At 38.5% G+C, this 24,735-nt stretch overlaps 1 protein-coding gene across 4 annotated transcripts in view; it reads right to left on the bottom strand.

Annotated features, from left to right (window-relative positions):
- c25h6orf89 (chromosome 25 C6orf89 homolog) overlaps positions 1 to 23,367 on the bottom strand; it is a 29,247-nt gene extending 5,880 nt beyond the window's left edge. Inside the window, exons 1-6 of one of the 4 annotated variants that reach the window (XM_059950450.1) lie at positions 23,292 to 23,367; positions 22,431 to 22,686; positions 17,339 to 17,507; positions 7,161 to 7,306; positions 5,450 to 5,607; positions 437 to 572 (exon numbers count right to left, since the gene is read on the bottom strand). In XM_059950450.1, coding sequence (XP_059806433.1) covers positions 437 to 572; positions 5,450 to 5,607; positions 7,161 to 7,306; positions 17,339 to 17,507; positions 22,431 to 22,619 — 798 coding nt within the window. In that variant the 5' untranslated portion in view covers positions 22,620 to 22,686; positions 23,292 to 23,367. Of the gene's footprint in view, positions 1 to 436; positions 573 to 5,449; positions 5,608 to 7,160; positions 7,307 to 17,338; positions 17,508 to 22,430; positions 23,201 to 23,291 lie in introns of those variants that run through there. The other 3 variants (XM_059950451.1, XM_059950449.1, XR_009507961.1) reach the window with 3 other exon arrangements.
- Positions 23,368 to 24,735: the final 1,368 nt, after the last annotated feature.

The raw sequence follows: 24,735 nt of genomic DNA on the forward strand, positions 1-24,735 counted from the left end.
TATTTGGTCTTGCAATGTACCAAATTAATTTCATTTGTATGGTTATCAAGGGACAATTCAGTTAGTTTACTGTAATTTACTTTTCCCTTTTAAGATTATCTTAAATAAATTTAAGACTATTGTGCTGTAGATTTTTTATGTTTCTTTCTAATTGAGATTCCTCCTCCTCTCAAGCTAAAAATCAAATTATGGCAATATTTGCAAGGCTGATGAAAACATTAATTCAATGAAGAAATGTATTACAGAAACAACTAAAATTAGAGAGGCTTTTGTAAATCAAGAAAACTTGACAGACAAAAACATGCTCTACTTCTCCAATTTAAAAAATTGTGAATGCTTTTCATGAGTAGTTTTATAAGAGAACAGATAATTAAAGTTTCATTTTTGTTTAGTATTTAGCCACAGAGCACAATTCTCTTATTTCAATCTTCCTTACCAGGAATTGGAATGGAGAACCACGGCTAGGTGTTATTAAACATTTCTTCAGGGTTACTTTATTCTCAAAGGGTAACATGCTTGAATTTGGAAAAATTGCTCGTAGAATATGCATTCCATTTATACGTTGTTTTCTCCTGATTATTATGAGGAAAAGATTAAAATCTGGTTACTGTTCAAAAATACAGGAAAATATATCCATTACTGCTTTATTTCTTCAAAATAAGGATCAAATGTCTTAATTGAAAGAACAAAGTAATTAAATGAATGTTTTCAGCAATCCGCTATTATACCTGTTATAATTTAAAATGGTTGACATGCAGTTGGAATTTAAAACTAGAGGTAAATATTGTACACTTTAAAATCATAATATAAGCTAATTTATAATATACAAATCTGTTTTCCACCCCTCTCTAAGTATTCCCTTTAAAAAGGCTGTGATTGATTTGCGATTTTGGATGATAACAGAAAACAGGGTTTCTACAAACTATGATTATAGACTAATGAGTTTTTTTGAACAAATTTGTGAGTATCATTTTTACACAAACATTGGAACACAAAAATAATTCCAACATTTTGGTATGCCTTCTGAAAAATTATCTTTACCAGGGTCATGTGATGAAAAACAAGGGTTTACATGCAAATAAATTTTGCACAGGCTATTTGTTCAGAAATATTTTACTAAGTTTGAACTCAAGTTCTCACATTACCCTCAGGTATAAACAAACATCCATTCCAAAATGGGTTGATAAGTTCTTAGTTGGTAAAAGATTATGGAGTGGTGGCATTAGAATGGGGTCGAGTTGAAAAAATCTACCAGTCGTGAGATAATGGCAGATCAGACTTGATGGGCTGAATGGTCTAATTCTGCTCCTACATCTCATGGTATAAACATTGAAATTGCATTTATGCCTGAAGGAAGATGAAATATTTATACACTAAACTATAAAAACAGAATTAGAAGATACCATACAATTATGTCGTTAATTAAAATTAGAAAGGGACGGATGATATAACAATGAGAAAACATCCATTTATCAATGTTATTCCACCAACCCAACCATTACTACATGCAGTTACTTAGTTCTAATATTTTAGTCTTGTCAATAATGCGAGAAAGTAATATGTTTTATGACTGATTCTCAATAGTGTAGCTCTGTCATAAATGTATATTTTTTGGATATTATATTCTCATAAATGAATTTGATTTCCACATTACTTAAAAGCTCAAATGAGGTCCAAATCTCTATTTCTTGCCATGAAACAAACTCCGGGAAATCATTAAGGATATTTATAATTCAAATGTTATTTTTGATAGGTATGTAATGAATTGTGACTTGGATATTTATTAACTCACAAAATCAATGTAACATTAAAAAAATAAATGTTCTCTAGATTCCATTCAATTTTTTTTAATGAAAAAAAGCAGCAATGACCAAATTACCCTAGCTTATATACTGGACGTTAACAACTATCACAGGCTCAGAATAGTTGGTTGTTCTATCCATATACAATACATTTAGGTATTTGAGATGGGTGAATGCTGCTTAAATATAAATGATGAATTCAGAAATTTAACTTGTGGCAAATGTAAAATAAAGAACCCTTTGATTAATTGTTTAACAATAAACAGGTCTGAAAATTATAAAATGATTGCACAGACAAATTCAAAGTTAAACACTCACATATAAAGAAATCAAATGGCACAATAAGTAACAATGTTTGTAGAAAGAAAGCTAAATTATAAAAGGAAGAATTTTTGATTTAGTCATCACTTTCTCGTCTCGTTTGGTTGGGAGATCATATGCTTTCCAGCAATCTTTTTATTCTTTAAGTATGGGTATTTTAGGTAAGACAAATGGAAATCCTTAACTGCCTTCCAGATGATAGGAGTAAGTGACTGTCATCAATTGCTGCCATCTGCAAAATGTAGCTTTTCCCATATTTGTTCACAGGTGATTTGCTCTACTACTTTGATCTAATGGCAATGTAGAAGCAGCAATACATTAACATATCAGGATTTTAAGAGGGGAACTTGGATGTACTTCTTTCATACCTTTGGCAAATGTTGTGAATTTTGGAGTTGCTTCAGAACGTCAACAGTTGCATATTTTATAGTTGGCATACACTACAGCCAGTGATGGGTGGGACGCCGATGAAGGGAGTTGATTAGTATGGCAAGGACTAATGGTTAGACACAGTCTAAAATAAATTCTGTTTAAACCTGATGGCATGAACATTGATTTCTCCAACATCCAGTGATCTCTCTCCCACCCCACCTCTTTTTCTATTCCCCATTTTGATTCCCCTCTCACCCATATTTTTTGCCTTACCTGTCCATCACCTCCCTGTTTCCTCTCCTTTTTCTTCCATGGTCACCCATCCTCTCCCATCAGATTCCTTCTTCACCTCTTCCACCTACCACCTCTCTGCTTCTTACATTACCTGCCTCCCCCACACACCCACCTTCCTCCTCACCTATTACCTGTACTCTTCCCCACTCCCCACCACAATCTTCTTATGCCAACTTCTGCCCCTTCCTTTCTAGCTGTGATAAAGGGTCAGCCCGAAACGTCGACTGTTCCCTCCACATATGCTCCCTGGCTTGCTGAGTTTACCAGCATTTTGTGCTGGGTCATTCGTCTTCAGGTTGGCAAACCAATAAAACGGCTCAGTATCAGCTGCTATTTGCAGGTTAAGAGGACTGAGCAACAACAACATCCATGGAGATGAATAAATAATGTTTTGGACTGAAGCCCTTCATCAGGAATGGAAAGGAGGGGCAAAGAAGTAGGAATAAGGATGGGGGAGTGAAATGGGGAAGGAATACAAAATAGAAGGTGAAGCCAGGTGTGGGGAGGAGGGTGGATGGAGTAAGCAGCACAGAGGCAACAGGTGGGAAAGGTAACATGCTGGAGAAGAAGAAAGCTGATAAGAGAGAAGAGTGGACCATGGAAGAAAGGGAAGGAGGAGGGGCAACATGCGGAGGTGAGGAAGACAGGTAAGTGGGAGTCAGAGTGGAGAAATGGAAGAAGAGAGAAAGGGGAGGGAAAAATTAGCAGAAGTTAGCAAAATCGATGTTTCTGCCATCAGGTTGGAGGCCACCCAGATGGAAGAGGAGGTGTTACTCTTCCGTCTTGAGAGTGGCCACATCGTGGCAGTAGACGAGGCTACTGTTGGAATGGGGATGGAGAATGGAATTAAAATGGTTGGCCATCAGCAAATCCTGCTTCTTGCAGATGGAGCGAAGGTGCCCAACAAAGCAGTCCCACATTCTACATCAGGTCTCAGCAATGTAGAGGAGAGCATATCAGGAGCACTGAACACAGCAGGTGACCCTAACAGATACACAGGTGAAGTGTTGCCTCACCTGAAAGGACTGTTTAGGGCTCTGAATTAATGGAGGGAGGAGGTGAATATGCAGATGTAGCACATCTTCCGCTTACAGTGATGTGCTAGAGCGAGCAATTCCTGTGGAAAGCATAGTTTGGGTGGTGGGGGGGGGAAAGATGCATTTGGTGGGAAGGATCCTGTTGGGCAGGTGCCCGGGAAATGGAGGAGATGCTGGTGAGGGCAATGGTGGAAGAAGGGAAACTCTGTTCTTTGAAGGAGGAGGACATCTCTGATGTTCTTAAAAGCCTCATCCTGGGAAAAGATGTGGTGGAGGCAAAGGAACCGAGAAAAGGGGATAGTATTTTTTCAGGACATGGGGTGGGAATAAGTATAGTCAAGATAGCTGCAGGAATCTATAGGTCAATAAAAGATAGTGGTAGACAGTGTCTCCAGATTAGATCAAGGAAGGGGAAAGTGATGCAAGAGGATGGAATCAAGCAGGGACAGACAGAGTGAAATGTAGGGAAAAAGTGAAGAAATTAATTTTGATAATACTGTTATAAAAAAAATCTTTAAAATATGGCAAACTGGTAAACATTGGTATATATCAGGACGTTGGTGTGTTAAATAATGAACTACAGGACGTAAAATTTCAGTAAAAATTAGTAAACAGTTATAAATTTTCAATTCTCTGGATTAATTCTTCAGAATGTTCGGAAAGGCGCAGTAAAGCAAACCAATACAAAGTGGCCTTTAGAAAGATACAGGTGATTTCACTCAGACATGAATTATTCTGAGAGGGGCTGACATATTAATGGAGACAAAGACTTTGGAAAAAGAGTCAGCTGTTTAGAATTGAGACAAGGAGAAATTATTTTATGAACAGGATTTCAAACCTTTGAACTTCTCCACCTCAGTGAGCTGTGGATGCATAAATTGTCAATAAGTATATTCAAGATTCATATTTAGATTAAAAACACAATGGAACCCAATATATGGGTGAGGCAGCAAACTAAACTTGACACAGAGGGTTAATCTCAATGGAAAAAATAGAGCAAACAACATATCTGAAAAGGTTATCTCTGCTTCTATTTTACATGTGCTTTAGTGTGTATTTGTACTGAACGGGTTGAGCTTCTTGCAAGCAGGTAGAGATAATTTAATCACACAGAACTTGCGCCACATTGTTGGCAGAAAGGAGTTGAATCAATTGATGCATCGTAGCCTAAGCCTCAGTGGCTACATGGTTTATGTTGCTGCTCTGCTCTGGCCAAGTGTCTTCTTTGTGGTGACTCTCCAGGATGTTGATGCCTCTTAAGTAGTTATTTCCTGTGCACCCATGGTTTAAATGTTACCTGCCTGGTGTTCAGCCCATGTTTGAAATTTCAGAAAGTCAGAAAGCCAGTTAGCAATTTGTGATATTGATTGTTACATTGATCAACCAAGCAATTCTGTGGTTGAGAACCAGTAATACATTTCTCATTCTTAAATTGCTCAATTTCCTGACTGAATTTGATTAACTTAATTTCAGGCATTGGTTACAGAGCTACAGCAGCAATACAAAAGAAATCTGCTGCACAGAACTACAAAAAGGTAAACAAGAATGTTTTCAAATGCTAATATCAACATTTAAAAATACCAAGAGAAGAAAGTGAGTAGATTCACTATACTTAAATCTCACCAGTGAATAATTAGGTTGGATTCTTCTGGAAACACTGAGTTTTTATTGACTATATCTTCAAGATTCCCTCCATCTTCAAGATATACATCCATGGCTTCTCTATATTCTGAATGTAAACGCTTCAAATCCCCATATGACAATGACATAGCTGATCCACTCTACAGGACATAGGGGAGAAGAATACACATTTGATACATGCATCACATTTAAATGAACTATTCCGTTACTTGCAGGAATGCATACTGTAAACCTCAATAATCTGCGTACTAAATGTTAAGAGGCAAGGATGTAAATGAATCCTAAATTTATAATCTCATTTACAATCACACAGCTATACATAACATATTTACAATTCTGATCTAACCATTGTGTTAATTTGTTTGAACATAAATCTTTAATTAAATAAAACCATGTCTTATTTACTTTTCTATTTAAACACGACTGTTTATATTGGATACCAGAATCAATTGATGTTCCAAATCAGTGATTCCAAGAATTACCACCCTAAAACAGATTTTACTCCCCTTTTATTTCCCATCTCAAAATGCCCTGTCCTTTTCATAATTAAAGCTGAAGGTTCCATCACTGTCACATCACTACGGTCACTTGCAGGCTATTTGACCACAAAGAATTTCAGCTCTGTATTTCTTAAGTCTTCATCTGCTGACCACAATGAGCAATCTGACAAGGAACAGTAGTGTAGTGGTTAGCACGACACTTTACAGTACCAGTGAGCTGGGTTCAATTCCTGTCTCTGTCTCTAAGGAGTTTGATCGTTCTCCCTATGACCGTGTGGGTTTCGTCTGGATGCTCCAGTTTCCTCCCACACTCTAAAAATATAATTGGTCATTATGTCGGTTAATTGGTCATTGTAAATTGTCCTGTGATTAGGATAGGATTTCAGAGATCAGGGAGGATTGCTGGAAGGCGTGCAGCGAAGCGTTGGAAAGGGCTATTCTGCGCTGTACTGTATCTCAATAAATAAAGGAAGAAAGAATGATAGCAGTGAACTGTATGAATTCTGGTTAATTTCCTGACCTATCTTACTGCATGCAGTTCAAGTTAATTGCAGTGCTAAAACCAGCTCCCAATCACTATGGTTCTGCTGCTTGTTTAACACAATTGCTGTCATATTTAGAAAAATCACAAACATAAATTTATACAAAACATCAGTATAACAATATTTTAGATCACTAAGATACGTAATCTCACAATGGACCATAAAACATGATTGAATGCGATGTAATTATGTTAACAATAAAACTCAATATTGTAATTTTGCAACGCTAACATTATTCAATCCTGATATTGCATTATAGATGAACCACAATTTCCCCATTACTTTGGACCACTGCCATTCCCTTCCTTTCATAAAGAACGAACAGCCTCCAACAGTAGATCAATTCTCTTATAAACCAAAGCATGTATTTGTTCTCTATACTATTTTACTTTTCAGATTATTTTTCAGATTTCAGAAATATCTCTAAGAAACATTCCACATTAAAATATATTACAGAAATTTGAGCATAAATTGACAATCTTTCCATAAAAAAGCTTATTCACTCATACCAAACACAGTTCAGACACTGAACTCAAAAACAAGCTTCCAACCATGTTTACTCTTCAAATTTTGGTGGACTATAACGATGATCCACTATTAAAATTTTCCAAAATGAAAACACCAGTAATTATATTTAAATGATCATCTCACCTTGATTACAATTGGTTGTATTATTCGATGATTATACTTGGAAATATGTTTCCTGTCACTCACAGTTCCAACAGCACTCAGGCTAGCACATTCAGTACAGTTAGGTATCAGATGCTCACATCCTATATGACCCCAGTCATGAAAAACTGCAACAAGCAAAAAATAATTGTAATTAACACAATGGAAGTCATGCTTGCTTGTTAAAGCATACAGGATCAGGAAATCTCCTCCCCCACCACATAAAATAAATCTACTTTAAAATCCAGCTATAAACCATTTTATAAATCTTTTTTGTATAGTTCAACAGTCAAATCTACAGGATATTTCTCTGGTGTTATAATTTTTTAATGTTAATATTTAGATTGTTCTTTTCATCATTCCTCTCTTATTTTGTTCATCTGTAACTTCAGAATTTTTGTCTCTATTGTCTATACCTCATTTATTTTCTTTCCTCATGATACAAATTATTGAGAGATATGCTTGGGACCTATTTGATAGTTTTCCCCTCGCATTCACAGATCAGCAAAAAAAATCTTTTGTTAATAATTTAAATTCATTTAAATATGCATTCCAGTAACTCATCCTCCAGTTTGCATTTTTCTTTTTCCCCAAATAAATTAGCATTACTACCAAATGCACATGGCACCAAAACATGCAAAGCAAATTCCCTGTTGGCTAGATTCTGCTCTAACTCTATCCACAAGATCTCAGATGATACCACCTCAGTGGGTCAAATAACAATGAATTGGAATACAGGGAGAGAGAACGAGAGAGACAGCTCAGTATCATGGTGTCATGACAACAGCATTTCCCTTAACGTCAGCAAAACAAAAATCTGGTCATTGACTTTGGTGAGGGTGGGGAGGGGAATGTGACAGTACACGTGATCCTGACTACATAAAATGTACTGGGATTGAGATATTCAAGTTCCTAGGAGTGAACACCACAAATAGCCCATCCTGGTCCAACCATGTAGACACCACAGCCAAGAAAGTTCACCAATGTCTCTACTTCCTCAAGAGGCTAAAGCATTTTGGCATGTCCCCAGTGATCCATACCGACTTCTACTGAAGCACCACAGAAAAATTCCTATCTGGGTGCATCACGGCTTAGCAATTTCTCTGCAGTAACTAGAAAAACTGCAGAGTTGTGCTAATCTGTGTCCACATCACAGAAACCAGCTTCTCCTCTGTGCACTCTAAAAGCACATATCACCAGACTCAAGGACAGCTTTTACCCCACTGTTATAAGCCTACTGAATTGTTCCCTAGTATGATAAGATGGTCTCTTGACCTCATAATCTATCTCATTGTGATCCTGTACAGTAGGGATTCACAATTTGGTGTCCACGTTCCCCTTGCATAAAGGCATTGGTCCATGGCAAAGAGAAGTTGACCTGACCTGAAGGTCAACTTCTGGGTTGATTCAGTAGTAAAGAAAGCAAATGCAATGTTAACGTTCATTTTTAGAGGACTAGAATATAAAAGCAAGTATGTAACTCTGAGGCTTTATGGGGCATTGGGCAGATCATGTTTGGAGTACTGTAAACTGTTCTGGCCCCATATTTAAGAAAGGATGCACTGTCATTGGGGAGGATCTAGAGGTGGTTACAAGAATGATGCCAGGTTAACATATGAGGAGAATTTCATGGCTATACTTGCTGGAGCTTAGAAGAATTGGGGGGGGGGGGGGGGGGGAAGGGTCCTCATTGGATCAACATTTAGTAGGCAGATGGAAATCTGACTTGAGTGGTACCAGAATAACAACCTCTTACTCAATGTCAGCAAGACCAAAGAGCTGATAATTTAACTTCTGGAGGAGGAACCTGTCCTCATCGGAGGATCAGAGGTGGAGAGGGTCAGCATCTTTAAATTCTTCAATGGTATCATTTCAGAGGATCTGTCCTGGACCTTGCATGCAAATGCAATTATGAAGAAAACATGACAAAGCCTCAACTTCCTTAGAAGTTTGCGAAGACTCCAGAATAAAAAGCTAGGAAGAGGGGAAGGAGGCTACCTAGAAGGTGAAAGGTGAAGCCAAGTGGGTGGGAAGGACAAAGGTTGGAGAAGAATGAATCTGATAGGAGAGGCGAGTGGACCATAGAAGAAAGGGATAGAGAAGGGTACCCAGGGGGAAGTAATAGACAGATGAAAAAAGGTAACAGGCCAGAGTGAGGAATAGAAGATGAGGGGAGGGGGAGGGATTTTTTTTTACTGGAAGGAGAATTTGATAGTCATGCCATCAGGTTAGAGGCTACCCAGACCTCTATAGATGTATGATGGAGAGTACACTGACTGGTTGCATCACATGTGTTGTGGAGAGTACTTCGCCTTGTACGAAAACATTAATGCCCTTGAATGGAAGATCCTACAAAAAGCAGTGCATATGGCCCAATACATGACAGATAAGCCTTCCCCACCATTGAGCACATCTATACGGTGTGCTGTTGCAGAAATAGCATCCTGCATCAGGGACCCCCCACCCCCCATGTCATAATCTCTTCTCACTGCTGACATTAGAAAGAAAGATTCTCTGCACCAGGTTCAGTAACATTTATTACAGCCTAACCATCAGGCTCCTGAACCAGTGGGGATAATGTCACTTTCCCCATCACTGAACCATTCCCGCAATCTACAGACTCACTTTGAAGGATTCTTCATCTCATATTCTCTATATTTAAAGTTAGTTAGTTAGTTTGTTTATTTATTTATTATCATTATTTCCTTTTTGTTTTGTATTTGCAGTTTGTTGTCTTTTGCAAATTGATTGTTTGTCTATCCTGGTGGGTGTGGTCTTTTGTCGATTTTGTTATGATTCCTGGACTTACAAAGCATGCCCACAAGAAAATGAATCCCAGGGTTGTATATGGTGACACGCATGTACTTTGCCAATGGTGAAAAGACTTTAGGATGTTTCAAAATGAGTCACTTGCTACAGGATATCCAATTTCTGAACTGCTCCTGAACCCATGGTACGTATGTTAACCCTCTTCCCCAGAATGATGACGGCCAGCAATGCCATTGAATGTCCAGGGTGGTTAATTAGACTCTACATTCAGTAACCGTTTTATAGGTAACTCCTGTACCTCGTATAGTGGCCACTGAGTGTACGTTCTGCTGCTATAGCCCATCCACTTCAAGGTTAGGCACGTTGAGCATTCAGAGATGCTCTTCTGCACACCACTGTTGAGTTACTGTCACCTTGAACCAGTCTGGCCATTCTCCTCCAACATTTCTCATTAATAAGGCACTTTTTGCTCACAGAACTGCTGTTCACTAGCTGTTTTTTGTTGTCCAATTCTCTGTAAAGTTGAAAGACTGTTGTATATGAAAATCCCAGATCAACAGTTTCTGAGAAACTCAAACCAACCCATCTAGCACCAACACTCATTCCATGATCAAAGTCACCTAGATCACATTTCTTCTCCATTCTGATGTTTGGTCTGAACAATAACTGAACCTCTTGACCATGATTGCATGTTTTTATGCATTGAGTTGCTGTTACATTTTTGGCCGATTAGATATTTGTATTAACGAGCAGATGTACACGTGTACCAACTAAAGACGGCACTGACTGTATATTGAAAGGGATAAACACTTTTCAAGTGAAAGGCAAGCAAATAGTATATTTCCTGATTCCAAGTCACTTCATATTCAGCAAAGGGCCTTTTTCCAAGACATTTGTTATGTATTAGCAACAGTTGACGCCCTTTCACTTAACTGCATCTGTAGAAAAGATGATATCCCATGAGGACTGTCCAGCCATGCACAACAAGCACTGGCTGCACTTTACATCCTGCTGCACTGACACATTTCTTGACCTTAACAGTAATACCAGATAAATGTTTGTTAAAAAGGCAAATGCTACTTTAAACAAAAATACATTTGGAGGTAAAACAAAAAAAGGAAAATACAGAGAAGAATTACAAATTATATTTTAAATATTGAGGAAAGCAAACATAGATTATTGGAGAAAATAATGACCAAGTAATCTTGGCATTTAAATACTGTGTGATAAAAGCAATCATATTTTTTTCTGTTTATTTTACAAAGGCTGCTTTTTATTTCAGGTAAGCACAGTACAAGTGACAGAATACAAATCTGAAGTTTGGAGCTGCAAATAAACAGAATGACCAAAATTTCAGCAAGCACCAACATGATGAAAGTTCAGTTAACTTTATCAACAGCGTCTGGAGACCAATCTCAACCAGGGGAAGGGCCCAAAAGGAAATGTGGCAGTGATGTTCCTAATCCCAGCATTATCAACAATGTTGGAGGACTGCATATGAAGTCCAATAAAGAATTATAGAGAAATTTCAATTTCAGCTTATAAATATTCTAAAATCAAAAATCAATATTTATTTGGAGGAATCAAGTCATGGAGGTCATAGGGAAAATCCCAGTGATTGGGTCACTTTCAGTCATAAGAATGTGTGCCAAAATGTAATACCAACACACATTTCATGTCAATTTGTCCTCATATCCAATCAGTGTCATACTATAAGAAATTGCTTCAAAATAACAGTAGTTCTCTACACAAGAGAATTGTGGAGGCTAGATCAATGGCATTTTGAGAGGAAGCAGGTAAACCTTTGAAAGACCACAGATATGAGGCAACAAGGAAATGGCATAAAGACCAGATGAGAGCCAGGGATGGATCAGCCAAGATCACATTGAATGGCAGGATAGGCCTGGGATAGGCAGTGTTGTGTGGCCCACTTCTGCTCTTATTTCCCTATGCTGACTGGAACTAAATTAGTTTCCAGAGCAAGTAGTAAATTGGATGTAGGAATTTAAGTTTTCTTCTGATTTGTTAGCATTCTGCAGCAACCTTGGTCTAGTTATTCTTATCTAACAACGTTAATAAATTATACACCCATTAATAGCATTGTAAATCTTACATCTCAAGTTACACTAATCTTTTTGTTTAAGTTTTTTTTTCATTTTTCTAAGCAATAAGCCACTCATTCATCATACTGCTTAAAACTTCAACTCTACACTCCTATCCGATACATTCCTACTATCCATTCAACACTTACTTACCAAAATCCCAAAATCTACCTCATCCTTAAAATATACAGGAGCTGTTCCACTTCCCTTTGAAAAACTAAGTGATAAAGACCCATGCCTTTCAGAGGAAAAAAATCTGCATCGCATCTCGCATTTACGTTAAATGAGCAACTGCCTGATTTAAAACAAGTGAAGCCCTCATCTTAAATTCTCCCTCACTAAGGAAACTTTGCCAATACCCACCTTGTCAAGATCCTCAGGAACTTAAATGTTTCAATTAAGTTCCCCTCACTCTTCTAGTCCTGATCTGCTCTCCATGATGTGATATCTTCCTAACATAAAGTATGTAATATTAAGCACATTACAAGTGCAACACAATCAATTATTTGGATATATTTAGTGCAACTGCACTTTATGAGTACAATTATAAAATCTAGATCTAGAATTTTGTGCCAATACAAGCAATACTGAAAAAGAGACACATATTTTGCTTAAAACAGGTTTCAAAATGCAAAAGTCCACCAGATCATCACTTGTCCACCTGAAAACAAATCAAGGTGATTGTGGATTCTTCAGATACTGGCCATGACTATTATATCATCTCAAAGAATTAATTTAAAAAAGTTGCAAGTCAAAGAAAAACTTCTGAAAACTTTTATTTGCGAAGGCCTGCACATTTTATCAACATTTACTCTAGCCCTACAGAAATTAATGTCAGATCAATGTCACAACTTGCCACAGATTTTTATCTTCATGTGTACTAGCCTACGATGCACACTGCAATTTCACTCAGTGAGAATGAAAAATTAAGGATCTTATCAAACAAGTAAATAAGACAAATCATGGGTAACAGGATAGTTAAAGGTTTACTATTACCAAAACTGCTTGTATTAAACTAAACTGAACTCTTGTACTCATTACAATTATGGCTCAATGTCAACACAATCTTATTTTAAAGCGAAGCTTTCCACTTCAATATGGTCACAGTTTGTTACATCAATATTGAACATTTGCACTTAACACAAGGATTTGCCTTTCTATAATGCATTATAGTTCTAAATGCCAAGGTTAGATGCCACCTACAGCCGAAGTGAAAGTTAAAATAAAGTGATGTTGTGCAGTTGTCTTTCTTTTGTATGATTTACTGTTTCAAATGTGTTACAAGATACTTCTAACTTCCAGATGTATTATAGACAAAGACTGGAAGACTTTTAAACTATCATGGCTGGAAATGATAATTGTGTCCAAGCACAGCAATGAATCCAAAATAAACATTCAGCAATGTTTCCCATGTTATTAAAAATACACGCCCACGATTAATAGGTTTTTGTCTGCTAATCTAAATCTGAACTAAATTCCATTTGTAAGTGCACTTTCTCGTTATTCTGCATCTGTTGCTGTTTTAGTTGGAACTACCTCAGCACATTGTGTAATGAATTGATCTGTAGGAACAGTATGCAAGAGAAGATTTTCACTATACTTTGCTATATTTGACAATAATAATAGCCATTTATGCCACACCGTATGCCCAAATATTGAAAGAATATAAATTAATGACTATTTTGATGGTATTGATCATTGGTTCCTATAACAGAGCATACAATGATTTATATTCTCAAAAGTCAGCAATGACTGAATTAATGGAACTACTCAGATACTTCTCTGCACTTAAATATCAGCTATGATAATGTGCTCAGGCTTTGAAATGAGCAAATTCCAACTTATAATACAATGCACAATAAATCATACACTAAGCGGCTTTAGAAATTACACAACTAAAGGTAGGAGTATTGCAAACAATACCAGGGAAGAGAAAACAGGACAGGACAGGACATTACGAAACAATGGATACATTAACTCATTACATTAACCTAATTCACATGTACAGCTGTTCGTTAATGCAAATATCTAATCAGCTAATCACATGCCAGCAACTCAATGTTCAGTTGTTATTCAGCCCAAACACCAGAATGGGGAAGAAATGTGATCTAAGTGATATTGACCATGGAATGATTGTTGGTGCCAGACGGGATGCTTTGAACATCTCAAAAAAATTGCCACTCTCCCGGGATTTTCACATACAATGGTCTGTAGAGATGACAAAGAATGGTATGAAGAACAAGAAGTCAGCGGAGAATGACCAGACTAGTTCACGCTGACAGAATGGCTACAGTAACTCAAATAACCATGCGTTACAACAGTGGTGTGCAGAAGAGCGGCTTTAAACACATGACACAAGGAACCTTGAAGTTGGAGGGCTACAACAGCAGACAACTACAAACATGGTCAGTGGCCACTTTATTAGGTACAGGAGATACTAATAAAGTGGCCACAGAGCGTAGGTACCATATACAAAATAACAATACACATGGACATCTAACCATAAAAAACTGTACCCCAGGAAATTCTAGAGAGCTAAGAAACCCAGGAGAAGCCTATGCAAATATTTGAAAACAGTGCCATCATCACTCAACAAGTTGTAAGCACTTCTGTTTAATGTTTTTTGATTTTGACAGTGAATTTGCAAAATGCATAATCAGCTATGAAACAAACTGCATTAGAAATATTTTGAAAAAAGACAGACTAATCTTGAATATAAAATATTCTACATTCAGAGCTGAATTAAGTTATTTCTAAACTTCCTTGAACTTCCTTTCCAAATGGGAAGCCAGGGTCAGTATGAATTTAGTTAATAGGAAGTAGGACCTCATGAAAGTGCACATGCTGGAAATCTGAAATAAAAATAGAAACTGCTGTGAACACCCAGAAAATCTTTTATCACAATCTTAAGGAACAACTTATCTTCCGTATGAACGCACTGCAACCTTCCAGACTCAATGTTTTCAAGCAACTCGTTTCCTGGGGTCCAGTTTCATATCCAATACTCTAATATTAAGCCTCCCATTCTGATCAAGGAAAACAAGCATTTTAAAATGCAAATTCTTCAGTCCTTTACTGATAGCAATATGAAAGACAAAGAAACATAACCTTCCTCTAACTGCAATGTTAGCCCATTTGGTCTTACCTATTCAGATAAAGGGAATACCTCTATCCGTTCCTCCCACCGACCTTCTCTGTAATTTAGAACTATTTTCTCCTAGTTTTGACAAAGCGTTTTGAACATGATACAATTCTGTATCTCTTTCCACAGCTGTTGTCTGACCTACTTAGTATTTCCAGTACTCTTCTGGTCCACATTAAACTGCGCTTGATTAAGTTTATAACAATATTGACTAGATATATGACTGAAGGTGATACCGTATATCTAAAAATTCCAATAGGAAACATGCACTGCCACAAACTGTGTGCAAGCTTGTTTTGTAAACACTTATTTGTGTGTCTTGGATATTAGGCACTGCATCCAGAAGACTGAAAGAGAAATAAACCTAAATCATCCAGAAAAATATACAGAACAAGATCAAAATTGCAGCTGTTTATAAGGCCCAAAAGTAAAGGTAATGTATCAGGAATGGTCAGTAACCAGGATGGCAAACTTAGAAAAAGAGAGGAAAATGGAGCCTTTCTACTATCTACACAAGTGATTCTTATGAAATGCTGTCAAATCCAGGGGCTTGATACTATGAATAATCACATTATATCTGCCCATTTACACTAATAAATTTAAAACCCAAGATCAGAATCTTTTATTGGAAGTCTCTCTTTGTTTCTCTCTTTTTCTCCCTGTCAACTCCAGTTTTTCTTCCCCATCTTCACTTTAATCACTCATTTTCAACATATAAACAAAATAGTCACTTGCTCACTTGGCTTCCACCTGTCTAGTTAAATATCCAATACTCTTATATTTAGTCTCTCATTCTGGTCAAGGAAAACAAGTATTTTAAAATGCAAATTATTCTGTCCTTTATCAATAATATTGATTCCAAGTATATTATTACCTACAAATCATGTCTTTTTTAATTAAAATAATATATGTTTAAGATAACCTCTCCTCCATAAAATGTACCTAATGTCATAAAGGAAAGCAGATTCAAATCATATTTGCAACGCAAATAATGATTCAGTGACAATCTGATGGATGTCTTAAGAGTAGAGTTTATAAGACCATAAGACATTGGAAAGAATTAGGGTATTCGAGCCTGCTCCGCCATTCCATCATGGCTGATTTATTATCCCTCTCAACCCCATTCTGTTTTCTCCTCGTAACTCTTGATGCCCTTATCAACCTCTGCTTTAAATATACCCAATGACTTGGCCTCCACAGCCGTCTGTGGCAATGATTTCCACAGTTTAAGACTGAAGGCAGTAGATTTTTTGAATGTAATGGAGCTGCCCAAGAACCTTCTGACAGAATTAAGGACAGCTTGTTTCTGCTTCACTTCTGTGCATCTGACCAATGTGGAGCAGTGAACGGCAAGGCCCTGGGACGTTAGAGAATACAGAAACCCAGAGGTAGAAGTATACAGTTCCCCCGCGACACAAGTAGGCAAGATGGTGAAGGCAGCATATGGCATGTTTGCCCTCATTTGATGGGGCACAATAGTGTACAATAGTGGGTTGTCACGTTACAGCTGTACAAGATGTTGATGAGATTGCACATGGACTAATGTGTGCAGGCCTAGTTGCCATTCTATAGGGAGGATGTGACTAACCTAGAGATGGTGCAGAAAAGATACACAAGTACGTTGCGGAGACAGGGGAGCTTGAGTTTATGAGGACAGATTGGAGCGAGGGATTCTAAAGCCTGTCTCTACAACTTCCCAACTTCCTATGGCAACTCTTTTCGAAGATCCACCATCTTATACATGAAAAACCTGCCTTCAGGTTCTCTAATTCTTTCCCTTCTCACTTTAAACCTCTGTCCTCCAAAGGACAGGGTTACTTCACATAGAACATGATGGGTATTTAAAAGGAGTTTCCAGAGGAAGTGGTAGATCAGGAACAATTACAATGAAAAGACATTTGATCACGTATAAGGATATGGATGAAATGCAGTAAATGGGACCAGTTCAGGAAGACCTCTTGGTTGGCACATCCAAGTTGTGCTAAAGGGCTTAATCCATGCCATGACTCTAAGCTTTTTGTTTGAAGTTTGAAAATCCAAATATATTCCACATGGTTGCACAAAATTCATATGCACACTGTGATCTCCAACAAGGTTTTAAAACCTTGCAACAAAAAAGCTAATCTTTAAACAAAATAATCCATTACCTTCCAGATTGTACTTCTTTGCAATAGGTAAATGTAAAAGACGGATATGACCAATTATTGGATTCTTCCGATCCTGATCTTCTGTAACTTTACTTTGGTAATGAGATCTGCTATACGGACTGATGAAGGAACAGGCTGTTATTATAAGGAGCCCCAGAGCAATCAGAATCTGTCAGAAGACAAAGATAATTTTATTTTATCAAAATTTGAAATTACAACATAAATTAACTTGAGCAAGTTAACAAGGATATCACTACTTTTAACAGTTTTATTCAATCTGTAATCTTAAAATCTATGATGCTCTTTGTTCTACTTTAGCAATACACTTCCGGCTACCAAAGTGAGCAATGGATTTTTAAAAGCATAAAACAGATGAAAGTGCAATTTTTCACAACTATTCAAAATACCCATTCATTGAAAGAGGAGCTCGGGCTTTCCCAGTGTATACGACAAATAAATTCTTCTTGGCCTTTTAGCCAGGTTCAGTTATAACCAACGATTCAATTACAAACTCTGACATCTTCATCAGGGTGTTGTCTGTGCATGCCTAGTCTGGTGGTATAAATAATATATACCTGTACCCAGTTGGAAACCCAAGAAGAATTGATTCACCCCTTCATTGCTTCTTTCACTGAAATAGGTTCAACCTTTAGAACAGAAGACTGGTTACTTATAAGCAAAAAGTCTGCTTACAATCAGCCCACTAACAAGGACTGTTATATTGATATTCTCTGCCATAATCACACCAGGATGAACATCCAATTTATCTGGTACTACTCGCATTATCCTCTCACCATGTTGATATTCTCTCATTGCTAAATACTATTTGCCTTTCCACATTTCTCTTATTCCTTTCGTTAGAATTCCATTTTCCCTTCCCTCTATTCTGGCTCACGTCTCCTTATTCATTGGTTTGGCATTCTTCTTTTGTACAATTAGTAAGTGACTCTTTCCTTTATGCATATAATGGGTGAAATTATTGTTTACAAATGATATTTTCACTATTAGTAATATCATCCTTTCTTTGTGACTATAGCAATGATTATTGTTCACTTTTATCTTTATTCTTAAACAGCAGTTCATCATGATTTAACACATCCCTCTAAGATGTTTCTACCTGTGAATTAATAGCGAATATTTAGAAATTAATTAAAACAGTAGGCAAAGAACATTAAAAATTAAGAGGTAAAATAAAATTATTTTTATGATTATTTCAATGTTAACTAAGATGGTTTCTTTAATCAAACATTTAAAAAATCCCTTTATTAGTTCTAAAGTCCCAACTAATTGACACTGAATGGCAACAAAAAGAAAAAAAAATTACACGATAAAACCTTTTATCATTAAACAATCATATGATATTCATTACTCAGCAAAAAAAAACCATATTACCACAATTAAGATCAATTCCATTTTAAAGCATACAGGGGAGTGCATGACTTTGCTTGACTCGCTAACAAAGTGGGACAGGCACTCACATAAATTCAAGAAACATTTCACACCTGCTTCTTACCATATATCTTGTTAATTCTGTAAACCAATCAAGATATATTTTCAAAATTTGAAACAATAATAATGATTCAGGCATCTTCAGGAATTCATTTGTTTTCCAAACATTAAATATTTTGGATGAAACTCTGCTCTGAAAGCAGCTAATATCTATATTTGAAAAGAAGCCTTGAAATCAAAAAGGGTTACTCTACAAATTTTGCCACATGGCGTACTGTTTTAAAATTCACTCACAGGGTGCAGTTATCCCTAATTACATTTGGGAACGTAGCAGCGAACATCCTTCTTAAAGTTCAAGTAAATTTATTATCAACACATATATATGTCACCATATATAAACCTGGGATTTGTTTTCTTGCAGGCATACTCAATGTCCAAGAAACATAGCAGAATCAATGAAAGACTAGTTAAGGACTCGGGAGAACCTAAGCAATATAATACTTATCTAAATGCAGCTGCGTCGTCACGCTTCCAGAGCCAACGTAACATACCCACAACTCACTAACACTAATCAGAAACAAGTGTTCCTGGAGGAAACCCACAACATACAAACACCTTACAGACAGTGGCAGGAATTGAACCATGATCTTACAACTGGCGCCATAAAGCGCTGCACTACCCACTACATTACCATGGAATACTATTAATGAATTTCCTATAACACCATAAATAAAGATTCACCATTCAGCCTTAGGTTCTTCGCATGCTTAGTTTCAAGGATGAATAACAACCTATCTCTGTATACTGTGGGAATAACAAACCATGGGACAGGTCAGGTTGCCTCTGAATAGAAGAATGCATTTCGTTACACAGGATTGAATTTTTTTTAAAAACTTTGGCGGATGCAATTGACTTTCTGTTAGTGAGCCACTCTTCCCTTATTCATGAATAAAGGTGTTTTCTAGGCTCTTCGGTCTATGTCCAATTTACTTTACTTGTGATCCTCTTTCATTGATTTTCCTTAGCCAATTAATTTCCCTAACAAATAACAAACTAATCCCCCATTCCTCTTGCTAGGGTTTGGTACTTTCCTCTGCTTTAAATGTATGCAAATATACCACTGGTTTGGCATCTGGCTTACTCATTAGTACAAAAGTCACTGTTATCCATGGACCTGTGAAGCCATCCGTGTATTACTAGAAGTGTGAGCCAGGTATGCCACCAGAGCAGGGATAGGGATCTAGTACACTAGAATCAATTCTCCAGCCACGGATGAGGTCCAGAGTGAGGGTTAAATGTAAGGCCTGAGATAGAGTCTGGATTGCTTGCACGCTTCAATTTGTTTGACGCACTGAAATATCAAAGCTGAAACTTACTAATAAAACTCACAGGGTTCTGTCTCCCACACTCTTGACTAGAATTATAACTTCTGGTCAAGATGGTGCTGAGATGTGATGTCTATGGAGGTTGTAGCTCAGATTTAGTTGTTTTAAGTTCGTAGAGATGGTTTTTGGGGAGAGCGTGAGGAGTTATGATACAGGATTGATGAGAGTTAAAATCAGGGGTGATAAATGAAGGGCCAGGGACAGGAGTGTTCTGCCGATGAAGGCCGGTGATCTCTGTGGGGCAGGCCCTGTGGACAAGGGTTGGTCACCCCATCCCACCTCCCCTCAGTCAGCGAGACTCAGGATTGGAGATCCATGTGGGCACTAGGCGAGAGGATCGTTGAAATCCACCAGCTCCACCCTCCCCCCAATCCCCAGGTTGGCAAGTCCTGTGGTCCATGCGAGTTCTAAATTCGAGGGCAAGTATTCTAAGTTTGAGGTCAAAGACCAAATCGGGAGAGATGAGTTTTGTTATTGCTGTGTTGCTGTCCTTGTTGTCCAGTTGAATATTGTGTTGGTGCTGGAATGCGTGGCAACACTTGCGGGCTGCCCCCAGCGCATCCTCAGGTTGTTAACACACACAAAAAATTTGATTTTGTTTCAATACCTCCACAGATGAAACTGACTGGGGCTCCATTTCTCACTCCCTTTAAACTCTTCAGTTTAACTAGAAAACTCATTATTCTAATCATCCTGCCATCACCAAACTCCCAAAGATGCCAGTTGATCAGCACATCATGTTCACATAAATAAAGAGTCCTGGTGAACTTTCATCTGAAATTCCAGGTAAAAGTTTGGCTTCCCCATGTAAGCAAGGGTACAATTCCAGTGAAGGTGCTGTGGATCTACTCCTGGGATGACAGATCCATTATACGCAGGGAGATTAAGCAGGCAAGGACTGAGCTCTGGAGTTTAGAACAGTTGTTGTTGAAGTGTACAAAATTCTTAAGGGATTTGATCAGCTAGAGTTAATGGCCTGGAATATTAAGTGCAAAGGGTCACTGCCTCAGAATAAAAGGTTAGCCTTTCCAGGTAGGACTGAGGAAAGGATACTGACTCTATGGAATCCTCTACCCAAGGTCTAGAGGTTCTCATTGTGAATATAATTGGCAGGGCAATCTCCAGATTTTTAGATATTAAAAGTATCTAGTGATATGGGGTTAATACAGGAACGTGGTGCTATGGTAAGATTAGCCTTTAATGGAAATGAATTGCCAATCAGGCCTGAGTCCCCAGATGACACCTGCTTCCAATTCCTATGTTCGCAAAGTCAGCCAGTGCTTCCATCTTTTGCTAGTGTAAATCCCAAATATCACTCTCTGAATAAAAACAAGTTTTTAGCTCTCTCGCTCCCTTAAACTTTCCACCAATTACTCTGATCCTGACCCTTAAAGGAACAGCAAAATGCCCTCCCTCGGAGGACACTGCAGGTAGTGTTCCTGTCTTAAAGCTCCAGTGGCCCAGGTTTGAATCTAAACTGCCGCTGCTCTCAGTTGCAGTCTTCCCATTACACACATTGGTTTCACAAGGCAGTCTTCCTTCCAACCATACATTAATTGACAATTGTCATTGCATTAGTAAGTCACATGGCCTCCTCCGATGCTGTAAGGAAACATAAAGTGTGGAGTACCCATAATTATGCACCTCAATTATCTAAGTGGTTGTTTTTAGAAATCGACATATTGATTTGGTTTTTAGTATTTTATTTAAGTGCTTATTTGAAGCCATTATATGTTTCGTATTGATATTTCAAAAGAAAATCCTGGAAACAAAAGATGGAATCTAGCTGCGATAGTTCCTCCGGTAGGTTTTTTGTTGCTTAAAATACTTATTAACTGGCGTTACAACAACCACCTACTACTGACCGACCCCAATTATAAAGTTAGTAAGGGCGTGATCAGAAATTCCGCCCCATCTTCTTAATTACTCGGTCGTCTTTGAACAAAACTGCGCTTCCTTTTGTTGGAAATCGGAAAACGAAATCCGACCTACATTAACTACAAAATTTTTCATAAACTTTGCACTTTTCACTACAAAGTTCCAGCTAAAGTCCAGTAGTGTCGGGAGGAGGGGGTAGAAAGGGTTTAAAATAATAACAACAAACGCAATAGAACTTGAATTCGTTGAAAACTGTAACCGGCGGAGGGTGAGCAGGATGAGGGTGGGCGCCTTTTGCCTCCTGGGGATGTCCGGTTTAACTGCCCCCACCGAGGGTCACCCCGGCACCGGGTCCCAGAGGCCCGCGGCCGCTCACTCACCTTGACCGCGGCCAGCAGCCGCGGGAATCGGCGCGCCTCCCTCTGCGGCTCGTTGGTCTCCAGGATCTGGGCCACGAACCTCTCGATGTCGCGCTCGGACATGCCATAGTGCTCGCCAGACCGCCGCAGCACCTCGACGCTGACGGCCAGCTTCTCGTAGATGCATGGCTCACTGGGGCCGGCGCCCATCTTCCGCCATCACTGCCCTGCCGGCCCGGCAGCACTTTCGACACGGCGGCGTGAAACACGACACCAGCTGCGGCATAAAATAACACACCGTACTACTAGATAACCACCTCGAAATAATACTAACATCGAGTCGGCAAAGAAATCAGTCTTGCACCTTTAGAAAAGCAGTGATCTGCATCTGAAGGGCTTGCACTGAAGTAATAATATGAGAACGTTTTCAATACACTCAGGTTGGTTATACTTTCCATATGTATAACGTTGACAGTTATATGGTCTCCGGGTGCTGTTTCAATTTTATCTGAGTGTCGGTGTCCTGTTTCAGTCCGCTGTGTGCATTTACCTGCAGGGCTGCCCCCGTGTCTGAACAGATGTTGCCTGACTTGCTGGCTTGTCTGGCTGTTGTCCAGCATCTGCGGGAGCCCCTTGAGATTCTACAGTACTTAAAAACAATGTCCGCGCCTGACAATATTAATCAAATCGTGCTACAACACTTCTGGCATTGCCGAAATCCACTCCGACTGCTGGCATTTTTACAATTGCCAGCGAACCGAATTACACCAGCTTTCAAAATCAGACCGCAGAATCACTTTAGTACATCATGCCCCAAAGTAATTTTAAATTGTAGGCATAAGATTTCTCTTGCGTGGCAAATACTCTAATATGTTAAACTACCGTAAGTCCATTTGATATCGCAGCTCCACGTTGTCGAATGTACAACTCCGAATTGTGAAGGGATTCACTTCACTGGGGCCATCTGCACATGCGCAAACTTGCTCGGAGGGTTTGGTTTTAATATTAAAGTTAACGGGGTTCGCTAGCGCGAAGGTTGGGAGGTTTGGATCACTGACGTTTGCCAGATTTTGTTAGGAAGATGTTGCTCAAACAAACAAAAAAAATCCTAATCTCTTTCACCCTGATGAGTGAAAGCAGAGACTTAACAAGAAAGATCCAAAGGTTAATCGGGAAAAAAATTGAGAAACTTTTAAATTTGTCAGATCTCTCACGGGTACCAGCCTCTGTCATACCCAAGGCATCTTCAAAGAGCGGTGCCTTAGGAAGGGGGCGTCTGTCACTTGGGAACCTCACCAGGACATGCTTGGCTTGTGCAACAAATAGGGCACCGTCGACGATAGGATAACACCGTGCAGTTACTACTTTCTTGAAAAAAGCTGCTCCTAACTTAATTGCTATTCACAGGCAACATTTTGTCACAGAAAACCTAGGTAAATAGCTGCACAGGTCAGTAAATACTGTTATTTAATGGTATTTAAATAATGTGTTTAAATAAACTTATTTAATTCAGCAGGGCAGGCAGCTTCAGTGGACAGAAAAATAGTCGGTGTTTCTGGTCAAGACCTTTTATCAGGGCTCAGTAAAACATTTTAATATGATTTTAGGATCACAAAATCTAAAACAAACTCAAAGCAAAATTAGAATTATTTTATGTGACAGGGACTTCAGAACCTATAAACCCTCTCAGAATACAAAGAAATCGATAAAATTCAAGAACACCTGCACCCCGCATTTCTCATTTCTACCTCATACCCAAGATCCACAAACCCGCTTTTCCAGGTAGACCCATTGTTTCAGCTTGTTCCTGCCCTACTGAACTCATTTCTGCATACCTCAACTCTGTTCCCACCCCCCACCCCCACTGAGTTCAATCCCTGCCTACCTACATCCATGACACTTCACACATTTGGGATCTTTTCAATGATTTCAGGTTCCCTGGCCCCCATCATCTTATTTTTACTATGGACGTGCAGTCAATGGAGACCTCCATCCCTCACCAGGACAACCTCAGAGTTCTCCATTTTTTTCTGGACACCACCACCACCACTCTCCTCCGCCTAGCGGAACTTGTACTCACTCTAAGAAATTTCTCCTTTGGCTCATCCCACTTCCTTCAAACAAAAAGTGTAGCCATGGGCACTTGCATAGGTCCCAGCAATGCCTGCCTGTTTGTCGGCTATGTGGAATAGTCTATGTTCCAAGCCCACACTGGTGACCATCCCACACTTTTCCTACACTACATTGGTGCTGCTTCCTGCACCCATGCTGAATTTGTAGACTTCATCCACTTTGCCTCCAACTTCGACCCTGCCCTCAAATATAT

The sequence above is a fragment of the Hypanus sabinus genome, chromosome 25, assembly GCF_030144855.1.
Source record: "Hypanus sabinus isolate sHypSab1 chromosome 25, sHypSab1.hap1, whole genome shotgun sequence".
In the NCBI taxonomy this organism is placed as follows: Eukaryota; Metazoa; Chordata; class Chondrichthyes; order Myliobatiformes; family Dasyatidae; genus Hypanus; species Hypanus sabinus.